This window comes from Doryrhamphus excisus, chromosome 22 (assembly GCF_030265055.1).
Source record: "Doryrhamphus excisus isolate RoL2022-K1 chromosome 22, RoL_Dexc_1.0, whole genome shotgun sequence".
NCBI classification, from domain to species: Eukaryota; Metazoa; Chordata; class Actinopteri; order Syngnathiformes; family Syngnathidae; genus Doryrhamphus; species Doryrhamphus excisus.
The window spans coordinates 10,599,353-10,618,033 of NC_080487.1; the positions used below are offsets into that span (position 1 = coordinate 10,599,353).

At 40.0% G+C, this 18,681-nt stretch overlaps 1 protein-coding gene across 1 annotated transcript in view; it reads left to right on the plus strand.

Annotated features, from left to right (window-relative positions):
- LOC131109833 (protocadherin-15-like) overlaps nt 1-18,681 on the plus strand; it is a 192,350-nt gene that overhangs the window by 38,085 nt on the left and 135,584 nt on the right. Inside the window, exons 6-9 of the mRNA XM_058062221.1 lie at nt 7,508-7,522; nt 8,906-8,971; nt 13,870-14,030; nt 17,329-17,484. Of these exons, the coding sequence (XP_057918204.1) occupies nt 7,508-7,522; nt 8,906-8,971; nt 13,870-14,030; nt 17,329-17,484 (398 nt within the window). The remainder of the gene's footprint in view (nt 1-7,507; nt 7,523-8,905; nt 8,972-13,869; nt 14,031-17,328; nt 17,485-18,681) is intronic.

The following is an 18,681-nucleotide window of genomic DNA, read 5'->3' on the forward strand; positions in this document are numbered from 1 at the left end:
ATAATGCCGCCTACAGAGAACATACTAACTCCTTATTTCTAAAATCACAAATACTTCACAAATTAAATTAAAATAAAATAAAATAAAATAAAATAAAATAAAATAAAATATATTAAAATAAAATAAAATAAAATAAATACATTACATTAAATTACATTGTCATATCACCTCATACTTCGGTACAGGACAAAAATTAAATTAAATTAAATTGTCTTATCACCTCATACTTCGGTACGGGATTAAAATTTAAATTAAATTGTCATATCACCTCATACTTTGGTACGTGACAAAAATTAAAATAAATTAAATTAAAAAAATTTATCAATTAAAAAAAAGTAAATTATATTAGTAACAGTTACTGATTGTAAAAGTACCATATATATATATCACTATATTGACAATTACAATTACTATCGTACCCATTATGTCATTGTATGGTCATATCACCTCGTACTTCGGTACTTGACAAAAATAAAATAAATAAAAAAAATTAAAAACTTAACCTATATTAGGAAAGCAGGAAGTGAACAAATATAACAGTTACTGATTGTAAAAGTACCAGATGGAGGGGTAGGATTTAATAAGCTTTGCTTCTTCCTACTCCTTTTGGACATGTGGAACTGTGAACTGATTATGGGATGCATTCAATTGTAATCTGATGCATGTTCATTTGAAATAAAACCATTACCAATTCCAAATATGGCTAAATATCGTCCTTAGATTTATTTTCTTTTATAGTATTTTTATTGCATAATCGTGTCAAACCATCCCAAAGTCAGTCAATGTGGATCCCTTTTTTGGTTTCAGGCATCAGACCTTCTTGTCTTTTGTCGTGACTCGTCCTTGTATCCTATGATCTCCCGACTCTGTACACACACACAAAGATAGTCTTTATCAGCCAGATGCCGCACTCACTGAGTCACCGTCCAGCATGTATATTTGATGGTAATGCTAGAGTCTGTGTGTGTTGAGTGTTGATTAGTCTTGTGTAATGTTGCGTTTGCATCTCCTGGAGACAGCAACAGTAGTCGGTGTTGTCGTCATGGTCACCTCCCAGATGTCTTTGTCCTCACCGAGAGTTTCTTGGCAACTCCTTTCGTCTTCTTCTTCTTCTTCTTCTTCTTCGGCGTGCCAAGTCTACACGGACTGAATTCATGAAGTAAATAAAAAAAATATCGACACTCTCAATGTTTCAATAAGGAGGGCATCGGATGGATGATAAATATGAAATGCAGCGGGGTCTTACCATCGATTCCCTGTGATGTCTGAATAGAGACGCCCCACCAACCCCCCCTCAGCACCCTCTCTCTCTCTCTCCTTTATGTGGTCTACACCTTAAAAAACGTCACCCCTGTTCCCCTCGCACGGCTCTCTGCGGAGCGTTTCATCAGCTTGACAGAAACCTGGCATCAGATGGATTTATTCACTTTGCCTCGCGCACAAAGTCATTTCACTGATTATTTTTTTTTTCTTCTTCTTCCGGAAACTTCCACAAGAACACTGTATTCTTACCAGTGGGTAAGAGAATACAACGTCTACACACCAGAGTGGGATTGAACAAAAACAGATACAATTTACAAATGGGAATCGAATACAGTAGCAGACAAGAAATTACATAGGCTGCTATCTCAGAGTTTTGGCAAATTGTTGTTTTTCAAATTCAACACAATAAGTATCCCCCCACCCCCCGCTATAACACCAGTAATGTATCGCTACCTCGAATATGTTGTCACCGATAAGCCTGACGTACATTACTGCTTTTAACTTTGAGGTACTTCCAGAAGGTCTGACTTAAACCAAAATGGACTCTAACCAAAACAATTTTTCCCATAGAAAATAATGTAAATCCAATGAATCATTACATTACTGCTTTTAACTTTGAGGTAGTGATTAAATTCCACCGGTGATTGACACAAAAAAGCGGGCGCTCAGCCAAACAAAAACCAGCGGGAATCGAACAGCTCGGTGATTAAGGGTTCAGACATCTTCAAACATCTAAACTACACCATCACCTAAAGCAATACGGTGGTGCCTTGGTTAGCGTCATTAATATGTTCCAGAAGGTCTGACTTAAACCAAAATGGACTCTAACCAAAACAAATTTTCCCATAGAAAATAATGTAAATCCAATGAATCCATTTCAGACACACAACATTTAACATCACTTTTTTTAGTTTACTGCAGGGGTCTCAAACTCAATTTACCTGGGGGTCACCGATAAGCCTGACGTACATTACTGCTTTTAACTTTGAGGTAGTGACTAAATTCCACCGGTGATTGACACAAAAAAGCGTGTGCTCAGCCAAACAAAACCAGCGGGAATCGAAAAGCTCGGTGATTAAGGGTTCAGACACCTTCAAACATCTAAACTACACCATCACCTAAAGCAATACAGTGGTGCCTTGGTTAGCGTCATTAATATGTTCCAGAAGGTGTGACTTAAACCAAAATGGACTCTAACCAAAACAAATTTTCCCATAGAAAATAATGTAAATCCAATGAATCCATTTCAGACACACTAATATTTTAACACAAGATTTTATAGAAAGTAATTATAACTGAACATTTAACATCACTTTTTTTTTTAGTTTACTGCAGGGGTCTCAAAATCAATTTACCTGGGGGGCCACCGGAGCTAGGTTCTGGGTGAAGCCGGGCCGCATCAGGTTTAAAAAAAAACAACCCAAAACGCATTTATTAAAAACTGGAAAAAAAATCAATAGAAAAAACTATCTTCAATGCTTTTGCTTCTGCTATACCCTACACTTTTTCAGTACTTTGGTTCCGGTTTTTCCACACCAAAATATCTGATAAAACATTCCACTGTTCTCAAATATCTGAATTTTTATTTTTCTGCACAAAATAAGATGAAAAATAAACAAATCAAGAATAAAAAAAATCAATCAATCAGTAATAAATAAATAAATATAATAATAATAATAAAACGGCAAATAATAAAAACTTAAGAAACCACATATAGTTGGTGGGTAGACAAATTATTTTTTTCAGATTAAAATGAACAAAGCATTATTAGAGCCCTGTAGACATGACAAAACACGACTATAGTCACATTTATACTCTTTTTATTTACAACATATTGCGCAACTGCAGGGTCTTGAGACACATGCTAACTCGCAAACTAGAGAGCTAGCGACCTAAACGGTAGCCTTCAAGTTATTTCCTTTCAACTTAAATAGCCAAAAACTTACCACTTCCACACGGATAGGGAGGATAACTATTAACAGTTATTTAACCTTTAACATGAACATTAATCAAACGTAATAATTTTTTCTGGGTACATGATACCATATAGCATTCATATCAAACTTACGTGGGCCGCACTAATATTAAACTTTCATATCAAGGCGGGGGCCTCAAAGTAGTGTCCTGCGGGCCACATTTGGCCCGCGGGCCGCATGTTTGAGACCCCTGAAATAGAGTTTCCTGACAAAGTCAAAAAGCCTTAATGCAATAAACAAATGGTATGTGATTCTTTTTATGCATTAAAATGTAAAACTTGTCGACCCCAACACAAGAGGAGGGTTAGAGTCCATTGTCCATGCAGGTAGAGGACAAAACATGTGGTGTAACATTCTAATATCGCGACAATGAGCCTCTGAAGGCTTTGCAGTGCATACTCCTGTGTATGATCCCCCATAGCGAGACCAGACCTTATGTTAATTCAAAGTGCGATGCCGAGATAACACAAATTACTGCGGCGCGTGATTCAATTTAGGGCCGCTAACCGGGTGTTGCATCGATGCCAATCTCATCTTCCATTGTTAATACTCGTGTTAGTTTCACAGAATTGCCTACAATTTTAAGCGCAGACGTCTGAAAGATGGACTCCTTCAAATTACCGTCATATCTTTTTTTTTTTTATGGCTCCTTCTCAAGATTTTGGCCGCTTTCATTGTGTGATGTCATTGTCATTTTAAATTACAGCCCTGACTGATAGCGTTTCATTTCATTTAGTAGGGATGCTTGGAGAAGCGAAGGAGACTGACAGGTAAAAGCTGGGGGCAGATGAGGAAAGACAGAAGGAAGACAAGTTTGTAAGGTACTACGAAAAATACACAGAGGGAAATACTTTATTCACAAGTGGCTGAATCCTAATAGACAACCAGAGGCATCGACTTACATTAGCCACGTATACATGGACCCAAATATTCCAATTCCATTCGGGTTATTTGCTCAAACGGAAAAAAATCTAACCTTTGTATACACTTCATTCCGAAAAAAAATTGCCAATCCGAATGAATATATAATCGGATTCACAGGGGTGGAATATTCCTTATATGTATACACTGTTTTTTGGTATGTCATTCGGAAAGATTCCATTCAGAAAGAGGAAAATCTCATGTAAACGTGGCTACTGTGACCTGTTGTTTACATTAGCCACGTATACATGGACCCAAATATTCCAATTCCATTCGGGTTATTTGCTCAAACGGAAAAAAATCTAACTTTTGTATACACCTCATTCTGAAAAAAAAAATTCCAATCCAAATGAATATATAATCGGATTCACAGGGGTGGAATATTCCTTTCCCCAATCCGATTGAGGTATCTTGAAAAAGCGTAGCAACTGTCCCAACAACCCTGGTAATCACACTCTCGTCCGCCATCTTCGATGAATCACGTGATGTTGTTTACGTTTTACTGCGCATTCCCCATTGACTATTCCGTTTGATTATAGCGGTGCATGTAGACACCGACCCCCGCATTCCAAAAACATGCTAGGTTAATTAGCGACTCCAAATTGTCCATAGGTATGAATGTGAGTGTGAATGGTTGTTTGTCTATAGCCCGAAGACAGCTGGGATAGGCTCCAGCACCCCCGCGACCCTCGTGAGAAAAAGCGGTAGAAAATGAATGAATTAATAATTTAATTTAATTTAATTTAATTTAATTTAATTTAATTTAATTTAATTTAATTTAATTTAATTTAATTTAATTTAATTTAATTGTAAATTAAATTAAAAAAATTATAAAATTAAATTAAAAACCAATTAAATTATATTAGGAAAGCAGGAAGTGAGCAAATGTAACAGTGTACTTCAGTACGCGACTATAAATTAAAAACTTAAAAAATTAAAAAATTTAAAATCAAAAAAATTTAAAATGTAAAAAATTAAAAAAAATTAAAATATAAAATAAAAAAAATAATAAAAAAATTAAAAATAAAAAAAACAAAAAAAACAAATTATTAAACTATATTAGGAAAGCAGGAATCTCCGGTTTCCTCCCACATTCCAAAAACATGCTAGGTTAATTAGCGACTCCAAATTGTCCATAGGTATGAATGTGAGTGTGAATGGTTGTTTGTCTATATGTGCCCTGTGATTGGCTGGCTGGCCACCAGTCCAGAGTGTACCTCGCCTGAAGACAGCTGGGATAGGCTCCAGCATCCCCGCGACACTCGTGAAAATGAATGAATGAATGAATAAAAATGTAAATACATATACTGCATATATAGCTACAGTACTACAGAGTATTGTGCCACATCAACCAGACAATACACTACCAATGTATGATGCAGAATATTAACCGACTACTATGCGAGCTCAAGGCAATGGAGTCTGGTGCTTGTGTGTCTCACCAAACATACTACAGTAAGAATACTGTTACCTAGTGACTAGGGTAGAATATTTTTGTCCACATAAAAACACAATCACTTGGCTAATCATAAGCTTAAAATGTCAACAATAGCAGACTTGGCAGTGCATTATAACACCTCTATTAATCAATATAGATGTATTAGTACATTACCTTTTAAAATCTGCGTTTTAATCATAAATGTTTGTTTATTGTAGTGTACTAAACTACAAAAAGTAAACCCAACAATCGTCTATAACTTCATGTTCTTGAATTATCAGGTAATATCGTAGACAATAGGGAAGGTTTGTTTGGTTTGCTCATTCATCCAACGCTTGAAGCTCAAAAGGTGGAAGAGAATTCGCCGTCTGGATCCTTTCTAATTGTGCAAGGCGAGCCAGTCGGTAACAGTAGTCACTAGTTAGTGGACCAGCTGGCCTTTCAGAGTGCATTTGTTAGGGGGTGGTGGGGGGGGGGGGGGTTGCACGTGCATGACGGATGCGCATCCCCTGCTCGGCTGCCTCTTTATTCAGTTTTTCTCTTTCTGAATGGAATCTTTCCCAATGACCTTTCCGAATTTTGATTTGGGAAAGGAATATTCCAATGGCGTGTCTACATGTGCCGCTATAATCAACCAGGTACACCCTGGACTGGTCGCCACTTACTGAGTCTTTTGAGCTTGCATAGTAGTTGGTTAATATTCTGCATCATACATTGGTAGTGTATTGTCTGGTTGATGTGGCACAATACTCTTACTGTAGTACTGTAGCTATATATGCAGTATATGTATTTACATTCCAGCAGCCATTTTTATTCATTCATTCATTCATTTTCATGAGTGTCGCGGGGATGCTGGAGCCTATCCCAGCTGTCTTCAGGCGAGAGGCGGGGTACACCCTGGACTGGTGGCCAGCCAATCACAGGGCACATATAGACAAACAACCATTCACACTCACATTTTGGAGTGGCCAATTAACCTAGCATGTTTTTGGAATGTGGGAGGAAACCGGAGTACCCGGAGAAAACCCACGCATGCACAGGGAGAACATGCAAACTCCACACAGAGATGGCCGAGGGTGGAATTGAACTCGGGTCTCCTAGCTGTGAGACCTGCACGCTAGCCACTCAACCACCGTGCAGCCTATTTTTAAACCATTCATTAATGTTCTACCGCTTATCCTCACGAGGGTGCCGGGTATGCTGGAGCCTATCCCAGCTGTTTTCGGGCGAGAGGCGGGGGTACACCCTGGACTGGTGGCCAGCCAATCACAGGGCACATATAGACAAACAACCATTCACACTCACATTCATACCTATGGACAATTTGGAGTCGCTAATTAACCTAGCACGTTAACACATGCACAGGGAGAACATGCAAACTCCACACAGAGATAGCTGAGGGTGGAATCTAACTCAGGTCTCCAAGCTGTGTGGCCTGCGCTAACCACTCAACCATCCTATTTATTGTTTTTGGAAAAACTGCCCTTTCCAATCTGTAAGCAAACAGAAAACATTGATGTGATATGATGGGTTGACTGTCCTGGAGATTGAATGCTGTTTTTTTTTTTTTTTTAGTGAATACTTGTTTGAATACTTGAATGTCACATTGGCACCTCCGGACTCCTGCTTTTGGGCACAAATCATTTCAAAAGAGCTGTTTTTTTTTCTTTTAAAGTGGTTATGAATGCAGACAGGAAATATGCATACATACATGTCAACATGGTGCCTTCGAGTGCACGTCTTTTTCCAGGTGCCTTTTTTGTGTGCTCTTTTCAAAACCTCAAAGCCACTCACTGCCTTAAGATTTATTCTCTAATTTTATTTTTTTCTCGTCTTGTTTTTTTTTTTTTTCTGGCTGCTTTCCTTCATCTTTTCTTCCCTCTCCCGCCTGGTGGGTCTCCTGCTGCAGACTGGCAATATGAGGGTGAGGAGTATTTCCACTCTTTTCTTTCCCTTTATAAATGTTTGTGTGTTAACCCTGTATAACCTTGCATCAGGAGTCTTAGCTATACATTATTTGATAGATGCATTTGCTGTATTATTCTAATCATTTGATGGTGGTAAACAACAACAAAAAAACCTAAAATATATTAGGAAAGCAGGAAGTGAACAAATGTAACAGTTACTGATTGTAAAAGTACCAGATGGAGGGGTAGGATTTAATAAGCTTTGCTTCTTCCTACTCCTTTTGGACATGTGGAACTGTGAACTGATTATGGGATGCATTCAATTGTAATCTGATGCATGTTCAAATGAAATTAAACCATTAAAAAAATAATAATAACTAAAAAAATTGAAAAAAAACTTAATTTATATTAGAAAATTATATTAGAAAGGCAGGAAGTGAACAAATCAAATAAAACCATTTAAAAAATTGAAAAAAAATAATAATTATTAAAAAATTTAAAAAAATTTTGAAATGAAATTAAACCATTAAAAAAATGTAATAAAATTTTTATTTTTAATTTTTTTTAATTTAAAAAATTAAATAAAAAAAACTTAAATTATATTAGGAAAGCAGGAAGTGAACAAATGTAACAGTTAGTGATTGTAAAAGTACCAGATGGAGGGGTAGGATTTAATAAGCTTTGCTTCTTCCTACTCCTTTTGGACATGTGGAACTGTGAACTGATTATGGGATGCATTCAATTGTAATCTGATACATGTTCAAATGAAATAAAACCATTAAATTTAAATTATTTTTTTAAATTATTTTTTTAATAAAAAGAAATTATTTTTTTTAATGAAATTGAAAAAAAACAAAACTTAAATTATTTTAGAAAAGCAGGAAGTGAACAAATGTAACAGTTACTGATTGTAAAAGTAGCAGATGTAATCTAATGCATGTTAAAATAAAATAAAACCATTAAAATTATTTTTTTAATTAAAAAAAATAAATTTTTAATAAAAAAAATTAATAAAAAAACCTTAAATTATATGAGAAAGGCAGGAGGTTAACAAATGTAACAGTTACTGATTGTAAAAGTACCAGATGTAATCTGATGCATGTTCAAATAAAATAAAACCATTAAAATTATTTTTTAAAAGTAAAATATTTTTTTTTTATTAATTAAGAAAAATTAAATAAAAAAAACTTAAATTATATTAGGAAAGCAGGAAGTGAACAAATGTAACAGTTACTGATTGTAAAAGTACCAGATGGCGGGGTAGGATTTTAATAAGCTTTGCTTCTTCCTACTCCTTTTGGACATGTGGAACTGTGAACTGATTATGTGATGCATTCAATTGTAATCTGATGCATGTTCAAATGAAATAAAACCATTACCATTTCTAATTTGTCTTTCAGAATGCAAGCTGTCTCGTTCCGGTCCTCCTGCTACCATTGTTGCCATAGATGAGGAGAGTCCCAATGGTAAGTTGTAATTCAATGACCACCTCATTGGATGCGGGGGAGATACGCTACAGGAACTTTTAACAGTCTTACCCAAACTTTGCGCAAACACAGCGAAAAGTTCTTGACCTTTTTCAACAGCTGCCAATTGGCGCCGGTGTGTAACCTGCGCTCATTAATATTCATCAGTCCTCAGCTGAGCGTTGCCGTTGCTGGAGGGGCCGTGTCTTCTCCACAAACTTGAGCTCGGGTGTCAACGGAAGTCTTGCTGCTCCACCTGTGTCTTTTAACTGGTAACATGGCTAAGTGGAGCAGATGCAGTCTTTTATGGCCTCCTTTCAGACTTGTTGCTTTTTAATCAGGCTTAGGAACAAAGCAGGAGCAACAAGTGTTGTTTTAGTTCAATGAAAATTTGTAAAACATTATTAAGGGACTTACAAAAAACTATTACAGTATTACAGGCCTCACAGCTAGGAGAAACAAGTTCAATTCCACCCTCGGCTATCTCTGTGTGGAGTTTGCATGTTCTCCCCGTGCATGCGTGGGTTTTCTCCGGGTACTCCGGTTTCCTCCCACATTCCAAAAACATGCTAGGTTAATTGGCGGCTCCAAATTGTCCATAGGTATGAATGTGAGTGTGAATGGTTGTTTGTCTATAGCCCGAAGACAGCTGGGATAGGCTCCAGCACCCCCGCGACCCTCGTGAGGAAAAGCGGTAGACAATGAATGAATGAATAATTTAATTTAATTTAATTTAATTTAATTTAATTTAATTTAATTTAATTTAATTTAATTTAATTTAATTTAAATTAATTTAATTTAATTTAATTTAATTTAATTTAAATTAATTTAAATTAATTTAATTTACAATTAAATTAAAAAAATAATAAAATTAAATTAAAAACCAATTAAATTATATTAGGAAAGCAGGAAGTGAACAAATGTAACAGCGTACTTCAGTACGCGACTATAAATTAAAAACTTCAAAAATTAAAAATTAAAAAATAAAAAATAAAAAAATAAAATAAAAAATAAAATTAAAAAATTAAAAAATTTTAAAAAATTAAAAAAATAAAATTTTTTAAAAAAAAAAATAAAAAAATAAAAATGTAAAAAATTAAAAACATTTAAAATTTAAAATAAAAAAATTAAAAAAAAACAAATTATTAAACTATAATAGGAAAGCAGAAAGTGAACAAATGTAACAGTTACTGATTTGTAAATTGAACCCTCGAGCGTGAGTACTTAGGTAAAGACTTAATACTAACAACGTTTAGTAAAGATAAGTCACCTCGTACTTCGGTACGTGACAAAAATTAAATGAAATTAAGAAAGCAGGAAGTGAACAAATATAACAGTTACTGATTGTAAAAGTACCAGATGGAGGGGTAGGATTTAATAAGCTTTGCTTCTTCCTACTCCTTTTGGACATGTGGAACTGTGAACTGATTATGTGATGCATTCAATTGTAATCTGATGCATGTTCAAATGAAATTAAACCATTACCATTACAGGACAAGTTTCCAACAGGTTCTACTCATAACAAAGACTGATCCCGATAAAGAACTACTTCTTTCGAAGTAGTAGAAAATAGACTTACCCGTGACGTAAACAAGGCTAATAATCACGATAATCATACACTTACATATTGTATTTTCCCATTGTGGAATATTTCATGATGTTTTGCTTTCCATTTCGAGCTCATTTCTTTCTCAGTAATGGGATTTGTTGTTCCTTTGTGTCTGTTTGTGTAGACTACCGACAAAAAAAAAAATAATAATCAGAGTTTAAAATGGATCTATTCATTAGAATAAAAAGAAAGTACAATGCGCACAATATAAACACGCTACAGTACTACATGTACGAAGTGTGTTTGTTTGTTTTTTTTTTTGCCGTCGCTCTGGAGGTCATTCATGTGTCGGTGACCTCCTAACCGGACAATAATATAGCGGCCAAACGATTTGCATGCATTAGCTGCAGCTCAGAGAACCGTTAGATGTGACGCAGTCAATCATTCATCAGATAATCAGCGTATGAAACCGAGTGTAATTACAGTCCTCGGCGCTGACTGCTTATAAAGTAAACAGCTTTGCTTTTATTATTATTATGACTCCTGGAAGGTCTGGAATGCAATGGAAATTGTTATTCCATGCAAAGCATTAGCCCTCAGCAAAATAGGATTGCATTTGTTTGCACTGTATGAGTTTAAAGGTAATTATCCGAATGTATCAATATCCTGCACGGTATCAATCACTAGTGTTAGTGGAACATTCATACACATTCATTTTTATTGCAGATTTTTACAATATGTCAAACAAAGGTCATGTAGATGTGTTGTTGTAATGAACTTCATTCATTCATTCATTTCAGCTAGAGCCTATCCCAGCCGTCTTCTTCAGGCAAGAGGCGGGGTACACCCTGGACTGGTGGCTCAGCCAATCACAGGGCACATATAGACAAACAACCATTCACACTCACATTCATACATCCTTACTGATTGTCGAAAAAAATGTCTTTCTATCTGTGATTAATTATGAGTTAACTATGTACAAAATGTGATTAATTTGTGATTAAATATTTTATGCGAATGATAATTTCAGTGAGTGTGAATGGTTGTTTGTCTATATGTGCCCTGTGATTGTACCCCGCCTCTTGCCCCAAGACAGCTGGGATAGGCTCCAGCACCCCTGCCACCCTCGTGAAGATAAGCGGTAGAAAATGAATGAATAACATTAATAAGAATAATACAAGAAATGCTGGAGCCTATCCCAGCTGTCTTCGTCAGGCAAGAGGCGGGGTACACCCTGGACAGGTGGCCAGCCAGCCAATCACAGGGCACATATAGACAAACAACCATTCACACTCACATTCATACCTATGGACAATTTGGAGTTGCTAATTAACCTAGCATGTTTTTGGAATGTGGGAGGAAACCGGAGTACCCGGTCCACCCGAGGGTGGAATCGAACTCAGGTCTCCTAGATGTGAGGCCTGCGCACTAACCACTCGACCGCCGTGACATGTTTCTCCCAAAATATTCAAATTACATGAAAAACTTTGTGAATGAATGAACGGTTTTATAGCTTAGAGGTAAATAGAAACAACAACTGAAAGTAAAGCACTTTGTGGAAGGAGAGTCATAGGAGAGTCATATAAACAATATTTGTCGCTCCTGCGTGTGCTTCCACATACAACATCTGCACAAACACACACCGCGGAATCTAATATCTGACACCAAAATTGGGTCACCGCCCTCTGTGCTCCCTCTTGAAACGCCACTGAATTGCCATGACGTGATTTGCTGATGTGGAGAAAACGGCGAAAGGGGAGGGGTGGAATTTAATCAAATCACTTTCTTTACATTTGAAATAGGATAGAAAATTCATGGAGAGATTTTCAGACGATGTGGTCTCAAAAGTCCTTGATGCTGGTTTCTCAGGGGGGAGGAAAAAACACCAGAAGGAAGATGCTGATAATTCAGTCCCTTTTGTTGGACTGTATCTAATATACCTCACCGTGTTCAAACTTATGTCCCTTTATGAGGATTTGCGACAGAGTACCGCATATCATGACAAAATGCGTTCGAACACGCAGATAGTGATGCTGGCCTCTGTTGGATTTGTTGTATTAGTAATGCAAGGATGGCAATTTGATGATGATTTTTCTTTAAAAACAGCTTCCATAGGTTAATGTGGCCAAGTAACCGCAACAGCCACTTCCTGACTCCTGTAAAAATATATGGACTGGAAAGCTAATTAATACCAATGGTAAATTCTCTTGTGTAATTTTTAGTACAAAATGACTGCAGTGAGGCTGCACGGTGGTGGAGTGGTTAGTACGCTGGCCTCACAGCTAGGAGACAGCTAGTTCAATTCCACCTCAGGTGCACCGGGTACTGCGGTTTCCTCCCATATTCCATAGGTATGAATGTGAGTGTGAATGGTTGTTTGTCTATATGTGCCCTGTGATTGGCTGGTTGGCCACCAGTCCAGGGTGTACCCCGCCTCTCGCCCGAAGACAGCTGGGATAGGCTCCAGCATGCACCGTGACCCTCGTGAGGATAAGCGGTAGAAAATGAATGAGTGAATAGTTTGATCTGGGGCTGCACGGTGGACGAGTGGGTAGCACGTGGCCACGCAGCTAAGAAACACGAGTTTGATTCCGCATCTCTGTGGAGTTTGCATGTTCTCCCCAGTTATCTCCGGGTTCTCCGGTTTCCTCCCACATTCCAAAAACATGCTAGGTTAATTAGCGACTCCAAATTGTCCATAGGTATGAATGTGAGTGTGAATGGTTGTTTGTCTATATGTGCCCTGTGATTGTGATTTCCATTTTCTAATACAAACCCCAAAAATCACGCTGAAAGTACAAATAACAAAGCTGACTTTTCAAAGTATAACCTTCCAATTAACGGCCTGTCCTCTTTGCTGTTGAGGTAATTACAACATTGACGTGCTCGAGTGTCACCCCTCAGTAGACATGTTGTACGAAAACATCAGTCTTAATAGGCAGCAAATATTGACTGCAGTTTTGTGGTCAAATACATAATAGTTGTATGGTTAATAATGCAGAGGCTGAAAATTAGCTGCCATAGCTTATGTCGTTTCAAGTATGTTGTCTATGTAGTACGTGTCTGTCCTTGGTGGTAGCACTCGTGGACCTTATTATGCTTTCATCTTGTGAAAATAATATGTGGTCTATAAGGACGTATAGGCCACATTGCTGTCACCGGTATTGAACATACTTGTGTGTACAGATCATTATCTCCAAGACAAGAACAAACAGCTGCATAGAAAATGTCATATCCTCAATTATAAGTAATACATTTATTGTTGTTTTTTTTTTTTGTGTACGATTCCTGTATGGATTCACCGCCTACACTTCATCGAGATTTTTCCCATGTTCTTCTACGTATTCAGGAACCCTGTTGGTGGAGAACATGCAGATCAACGGCGTGGCCGAGGGACCGGGTCGAACCATTTCTTTGTCTCTGAGGGACAACCATGACTACTGGGTGATTCTGGACCCCGCCAAGCAAGCCCTGTACCTCAACAGCACCGGGCGTGTTCTCGACAGAGATGTATGGATGCAAAAATTATTATTTATTTTTTAGATTTGATTCATAGTTTGGTGAGTTTGATATGGTTATTGTAGAAAATTCAGCTCAGAAGTGAGTATACTTTCATTTTTTAGCGATCATTTTAAAGGACAACATATACTGTAGAGTAGTCAGTGTACAGCTTGTACCATCGACTGCCTTAATCCTCTTGGGCCTGGAAGTCACCATAGTTGCATAGGTTGTTATAGGAATCCTCTTCCATTCTAAATTGATGACATCACTGGTGGTGTTGGTGGACGTGATGCTAGGATGCTAAAGATGATGTGATTGGCACGTCGTGGCTCGCTGTGGCACCGAATTAATGTCTGCTCATATTGCCATGTTTCCATGTTGCCGTTATCCGCCTCCAAAGTGAGCCACTACGCGCCCATCACATTATCTTTTGGTGCCAGTTGGAAGCTAGTTTGAGCCACTGCATGCCACTAGGCGCCACAGCAAATTGCATTGGCACAAACTGGCGCCGGCCAAGTGGACTCCTAGCATCATTGGTGCAACTTGGCTCGCGCCATTACATTCCAATGGATTCCAACAAGAGGAATGTTTGCGCCATTTAGTTCCACTTGGTGGACGAATATTTAAAACATTTTGAAATTTTATTGCGGCCAAATTTGAATTTTTGCCACCGTTACGGGCCACCACGAGCCAGTTGGGAGGCAGTTTGAGCCACTGCATGCCACTAGGTGCTACAGCAAATTGCATTGGCACCAACTAGCACCAACTGGCGCTGGCACAATGGACTCCCTAGCATCATTGGCGCAACTTGGCTCACGCCATTATATTCCAGTGGATTCCAATAAGCAGATGGTTTGCGCCATTTGGTTCCACTTGGTGGACACTTTGCGACAAAGATTTTAAACATTTTGAAATTATCTTGCCGCCGAACTCAATTTTTGCCGCCGTTACGGGCCACCACGAGCCCGGTAGGAGGCAGTTTGAGCCACTGGATGCCACTAGGCACCTTATTGGCGCCACTAGGTGCCACAGCAAATTGCATTGATGCGAACTGGCATCAACTGGTGCCGGCCAAGTGGACTCCTAGCATCATTAGCGCAACTTGGCTAGCGCCATTACATTCCAGTGGATTCCAATAGGCGGATTGTTTGCGACATTTGGTTCCACTTGGTGGACACTTTGCACCGATTACTTGAAATTTTCTTGCCGCCATTATGGGCCACCACGAGCCAGTTGGGAGGCAGTTTGAGCCACTGGATGCCACTAGGCACCTTATTGGCGCCAATAGGCGCCACAGCAAACTGCATTGATGCGAACTGGCACCAACTGGCGCTGGCCAAGTGGACTCCTTGCATCATTGGCACAACTTGGCTTGCGCCATTACATTCCAGTGGATTCTAATAAGCGGATGGTTTGTGCCGTTTGGTTCCACTTGGTGGACACTTTGTGACGAAGATTTTGAACATTTTGAAATTATCTTGCCGCCAAACTGAATTTTTCCCACCACGAGCCATTTGGGAGGCAGTTTGAGCCACTACATGCCACTAGGTGCAACAGCAAATTGCATTGGCACCAACTGGCACCAACTGGCACCAACTGGCACCAACTGGCACCAACCGGCACCAACTGGCACCAACCAGCACCAACTGGCACCAACTGGCACCAACTGCCGCCGGCCCAGTGAACTCCCTAGCATCATTGGCGCAACTTTGGCTCGCGCCATTACATTCCAGTGGATTTTTTCTTGCCATCAAACTGAATTTTTGATGCCGTTACGGGCCACAACGAGCCAGATGGGAGGCAGTTTGAGCCACTGGATGCCACTAGGCACTTTATTGGCGACACTAGGCGCCACAGCAAATTGCATTGGCACCAACTGGCGCCTGCCAAGTGTACTCCTAGCATCATTGGCGCACCTTGGCTTGTGCCATTACATTCCAGTGGATTCCAATAAGCGGATGGTTTGCGCCGTTTGGTTCCACTTGGTGGACGAAGATTTTAAACATTTTGAAATTATCTTGCTGCCAAACTGAATTTTTCTCGCCGTTACGGGCCACCACGAGCCAGTTGGAAGCTAGTTTGAGCCACTGCATGCCACTAGGCGCCACAGCAAATTGCATTGGCACCAACTGGCTTCAACTGGCGCCGACCCAGTGGACTCCTAGCATCATTAGCACAACTTGGCTCGCACCATTACATTCCAGTGGATTCCAATAGGCGGATTGAATTTTTGCCACCGTTATGGGCCACCACAAGCCAGTTGGGAGGCAGTTTGAGCCACTGGATGCTACTAGGCACCTTATTGGCGCCACTAGGCGCCACAGCAAATTGCATTGATGCGAACTTGCATCAACTGGCGCCGACCCGGTGGACTCCTAGCATCATTGACGCAACTTGGCTCGCGCCATTACATTCCAGTGGATTCCAATAGGCGGATTGAATTTTTGCCACCGTTATGGGCCACCACAAGCCAGTTGGGAGGCAGTTTGAGCCACTGGATGCCACTAGCAAATTGCATTGGCACCAACTGGCGCCGGCCAAGTGTACTGCTAGCATCATTGACACAACTTGGCTCGTGACATTACATTCCAGTGGATTCCAATAAGAGGATGGTTTGTGCCGTTTGGTTCCACTTGGTGGACACTTCGCGATGAAGATTTTAAACATTTTGAAATTATCTTGCCGCCAAACTGAATTTTTGCCGCCGTTACGGGCCACCACGAGCCAGTTGGGAGGCAGTTTGAGCCACTGGATGCCACTAGGCACCTTATTGGCGACACAAGTTGCCACAGCAAATTGCATGGACACAAACTGGCACCAACTGGCACCGGCCAAGTGGCACAACTTGGCTCGCGCCATTACATTCCAGTGGATTCCAATAAGCGGATGGTTTGCGCCGTTTGGTTCCACTTGGTGGATGAAGATTTTAAACATTTTGAAATTATCTTGCCGCCAAACTGAATTTTTCTCGCTGTTACGGGCCACCACGAGCCAGTTGGGAGGCAGTTTGAGCCACTGGATGCCACTAGGCACCTTATTGGCGCCAGTAGGCGCCACAGCAAATTGCATTGACGCGAACTGGCATCAACTGGCGCCGGCCCAGTAGTTTCTCACTGCTTCCTAAGAGAGGTGTGCTCTGTATTTGTTAGAATTCACGTTTCTCCTCAGCAAGCCTCTCCCAGGTACACAAGCTGTACTCTGACTACTCTAAAGTATATACTGTGCAGGTTTCTGTCATTAAAATGTTTACTACTTCTTCCACCTTACTGTGTTTACTCGTCTAATGTACATAACTTGTGTTTTCTAGCCGCCATCCTACATCCAGTCCATCGTGGTCCAGGTCCAGTGCACCAACGAGCTGGTGGGTACCGTGATCCTCCACGAGGTCCGTATCGTGGTGCGGGATCGCAACGACAACGCGCCACATTTCCAGCAGCCCAGATACTACGTGGCAGTGAACGAGGTAGCTGTCACTCTCCCTGGCATGTTACAAGACTCCCCGCGGTCACGACTTGAGCGTTATAGAGCAGGAGGCAGAATCGATCACTTGAACTCTCGCCAATTTGACTTCGCTTCTCCGAGCGTCGCATGTCAGTGCAATTTATTGGGCGAAGGGCGGCGTTAAAAGCAGCGATTGAAAGCGGCTCTTCTTTTAAATGCCAAACCTGTTGTTCCTGTGCTCTGTGAAGCCACAGGGGTGGGGGTGGGGGTGGGGGTGGGGGGGGGGAGCAGAAATAACTTGCAAAAAAAAAAAACTCCAACTGGACAGGGGAGCGCTTGTCGGGCGGCTGCCAGAGCAGGCAGACCCGGGCGGATGCTGCGGAATATCTCATTATGCAATTTTTCCACAAGCCTGTCCAACTCAATCTGTCTCCCAAAGAAGCCCTCCATTCCTACATCCCTTCACCTCTGGCAGCTCTTCATCCTGTCACCTTTTCTCAACCTTGCCGCCCTTCCTCTGCCACACTCCATATACTTTCCGCTGTCTTTTTTTTTTTTTTTTTCCTACCCTTCTCCGACACATCACTCCCGGCTCTTCATTCAGCTACCACACCATTCCGGAGATGCCTCATTATTAAAATATGCAGGATGATGTACATGCTAGTCTGTTATTTCCACTTATCGGCTAGTCAGTACATGTTGTTTGTAGTACCGTAAATACTTTTATTATTACCTTATTATTTCAAATGTTATCATTTAATTGTATTTGTTATATTTATTTTGTATATAAAAATATCAGGGCTGCACGGTGGTGGAGTGGTTAGCGTGCAGGCCTCACAGCTATAAGACCTGGGTTCAATTCTACTCTCTGCCAAATTGTCCATAGGTATGAATGTGAGTGTGAATGGTTGTTTGTCTATATGTGCCCTGTGATTGGCTGGCCACCAGTCCAGGGTGTACCCTGCCTCTCATCTGATGACAGCTGGGATAGGCTCCAGCACCTTCGCAACCCTCGTGAGGAAAAGCGGTAGAAAATCAATGAATGAATGAATATTTATTTTGTATATAAAAATATCACGGCTGCACGGTGGTCGAGTGGTTAGTGCGCAGGCCTCACAGCTACGAGATCCGGGTTCAATTCTAAACTCCGGTTTCCTCATTCCACATTCCAAAAACATGCTAGGTTACTTAGCGACTCCAAATTGTCCATAGGTATGAA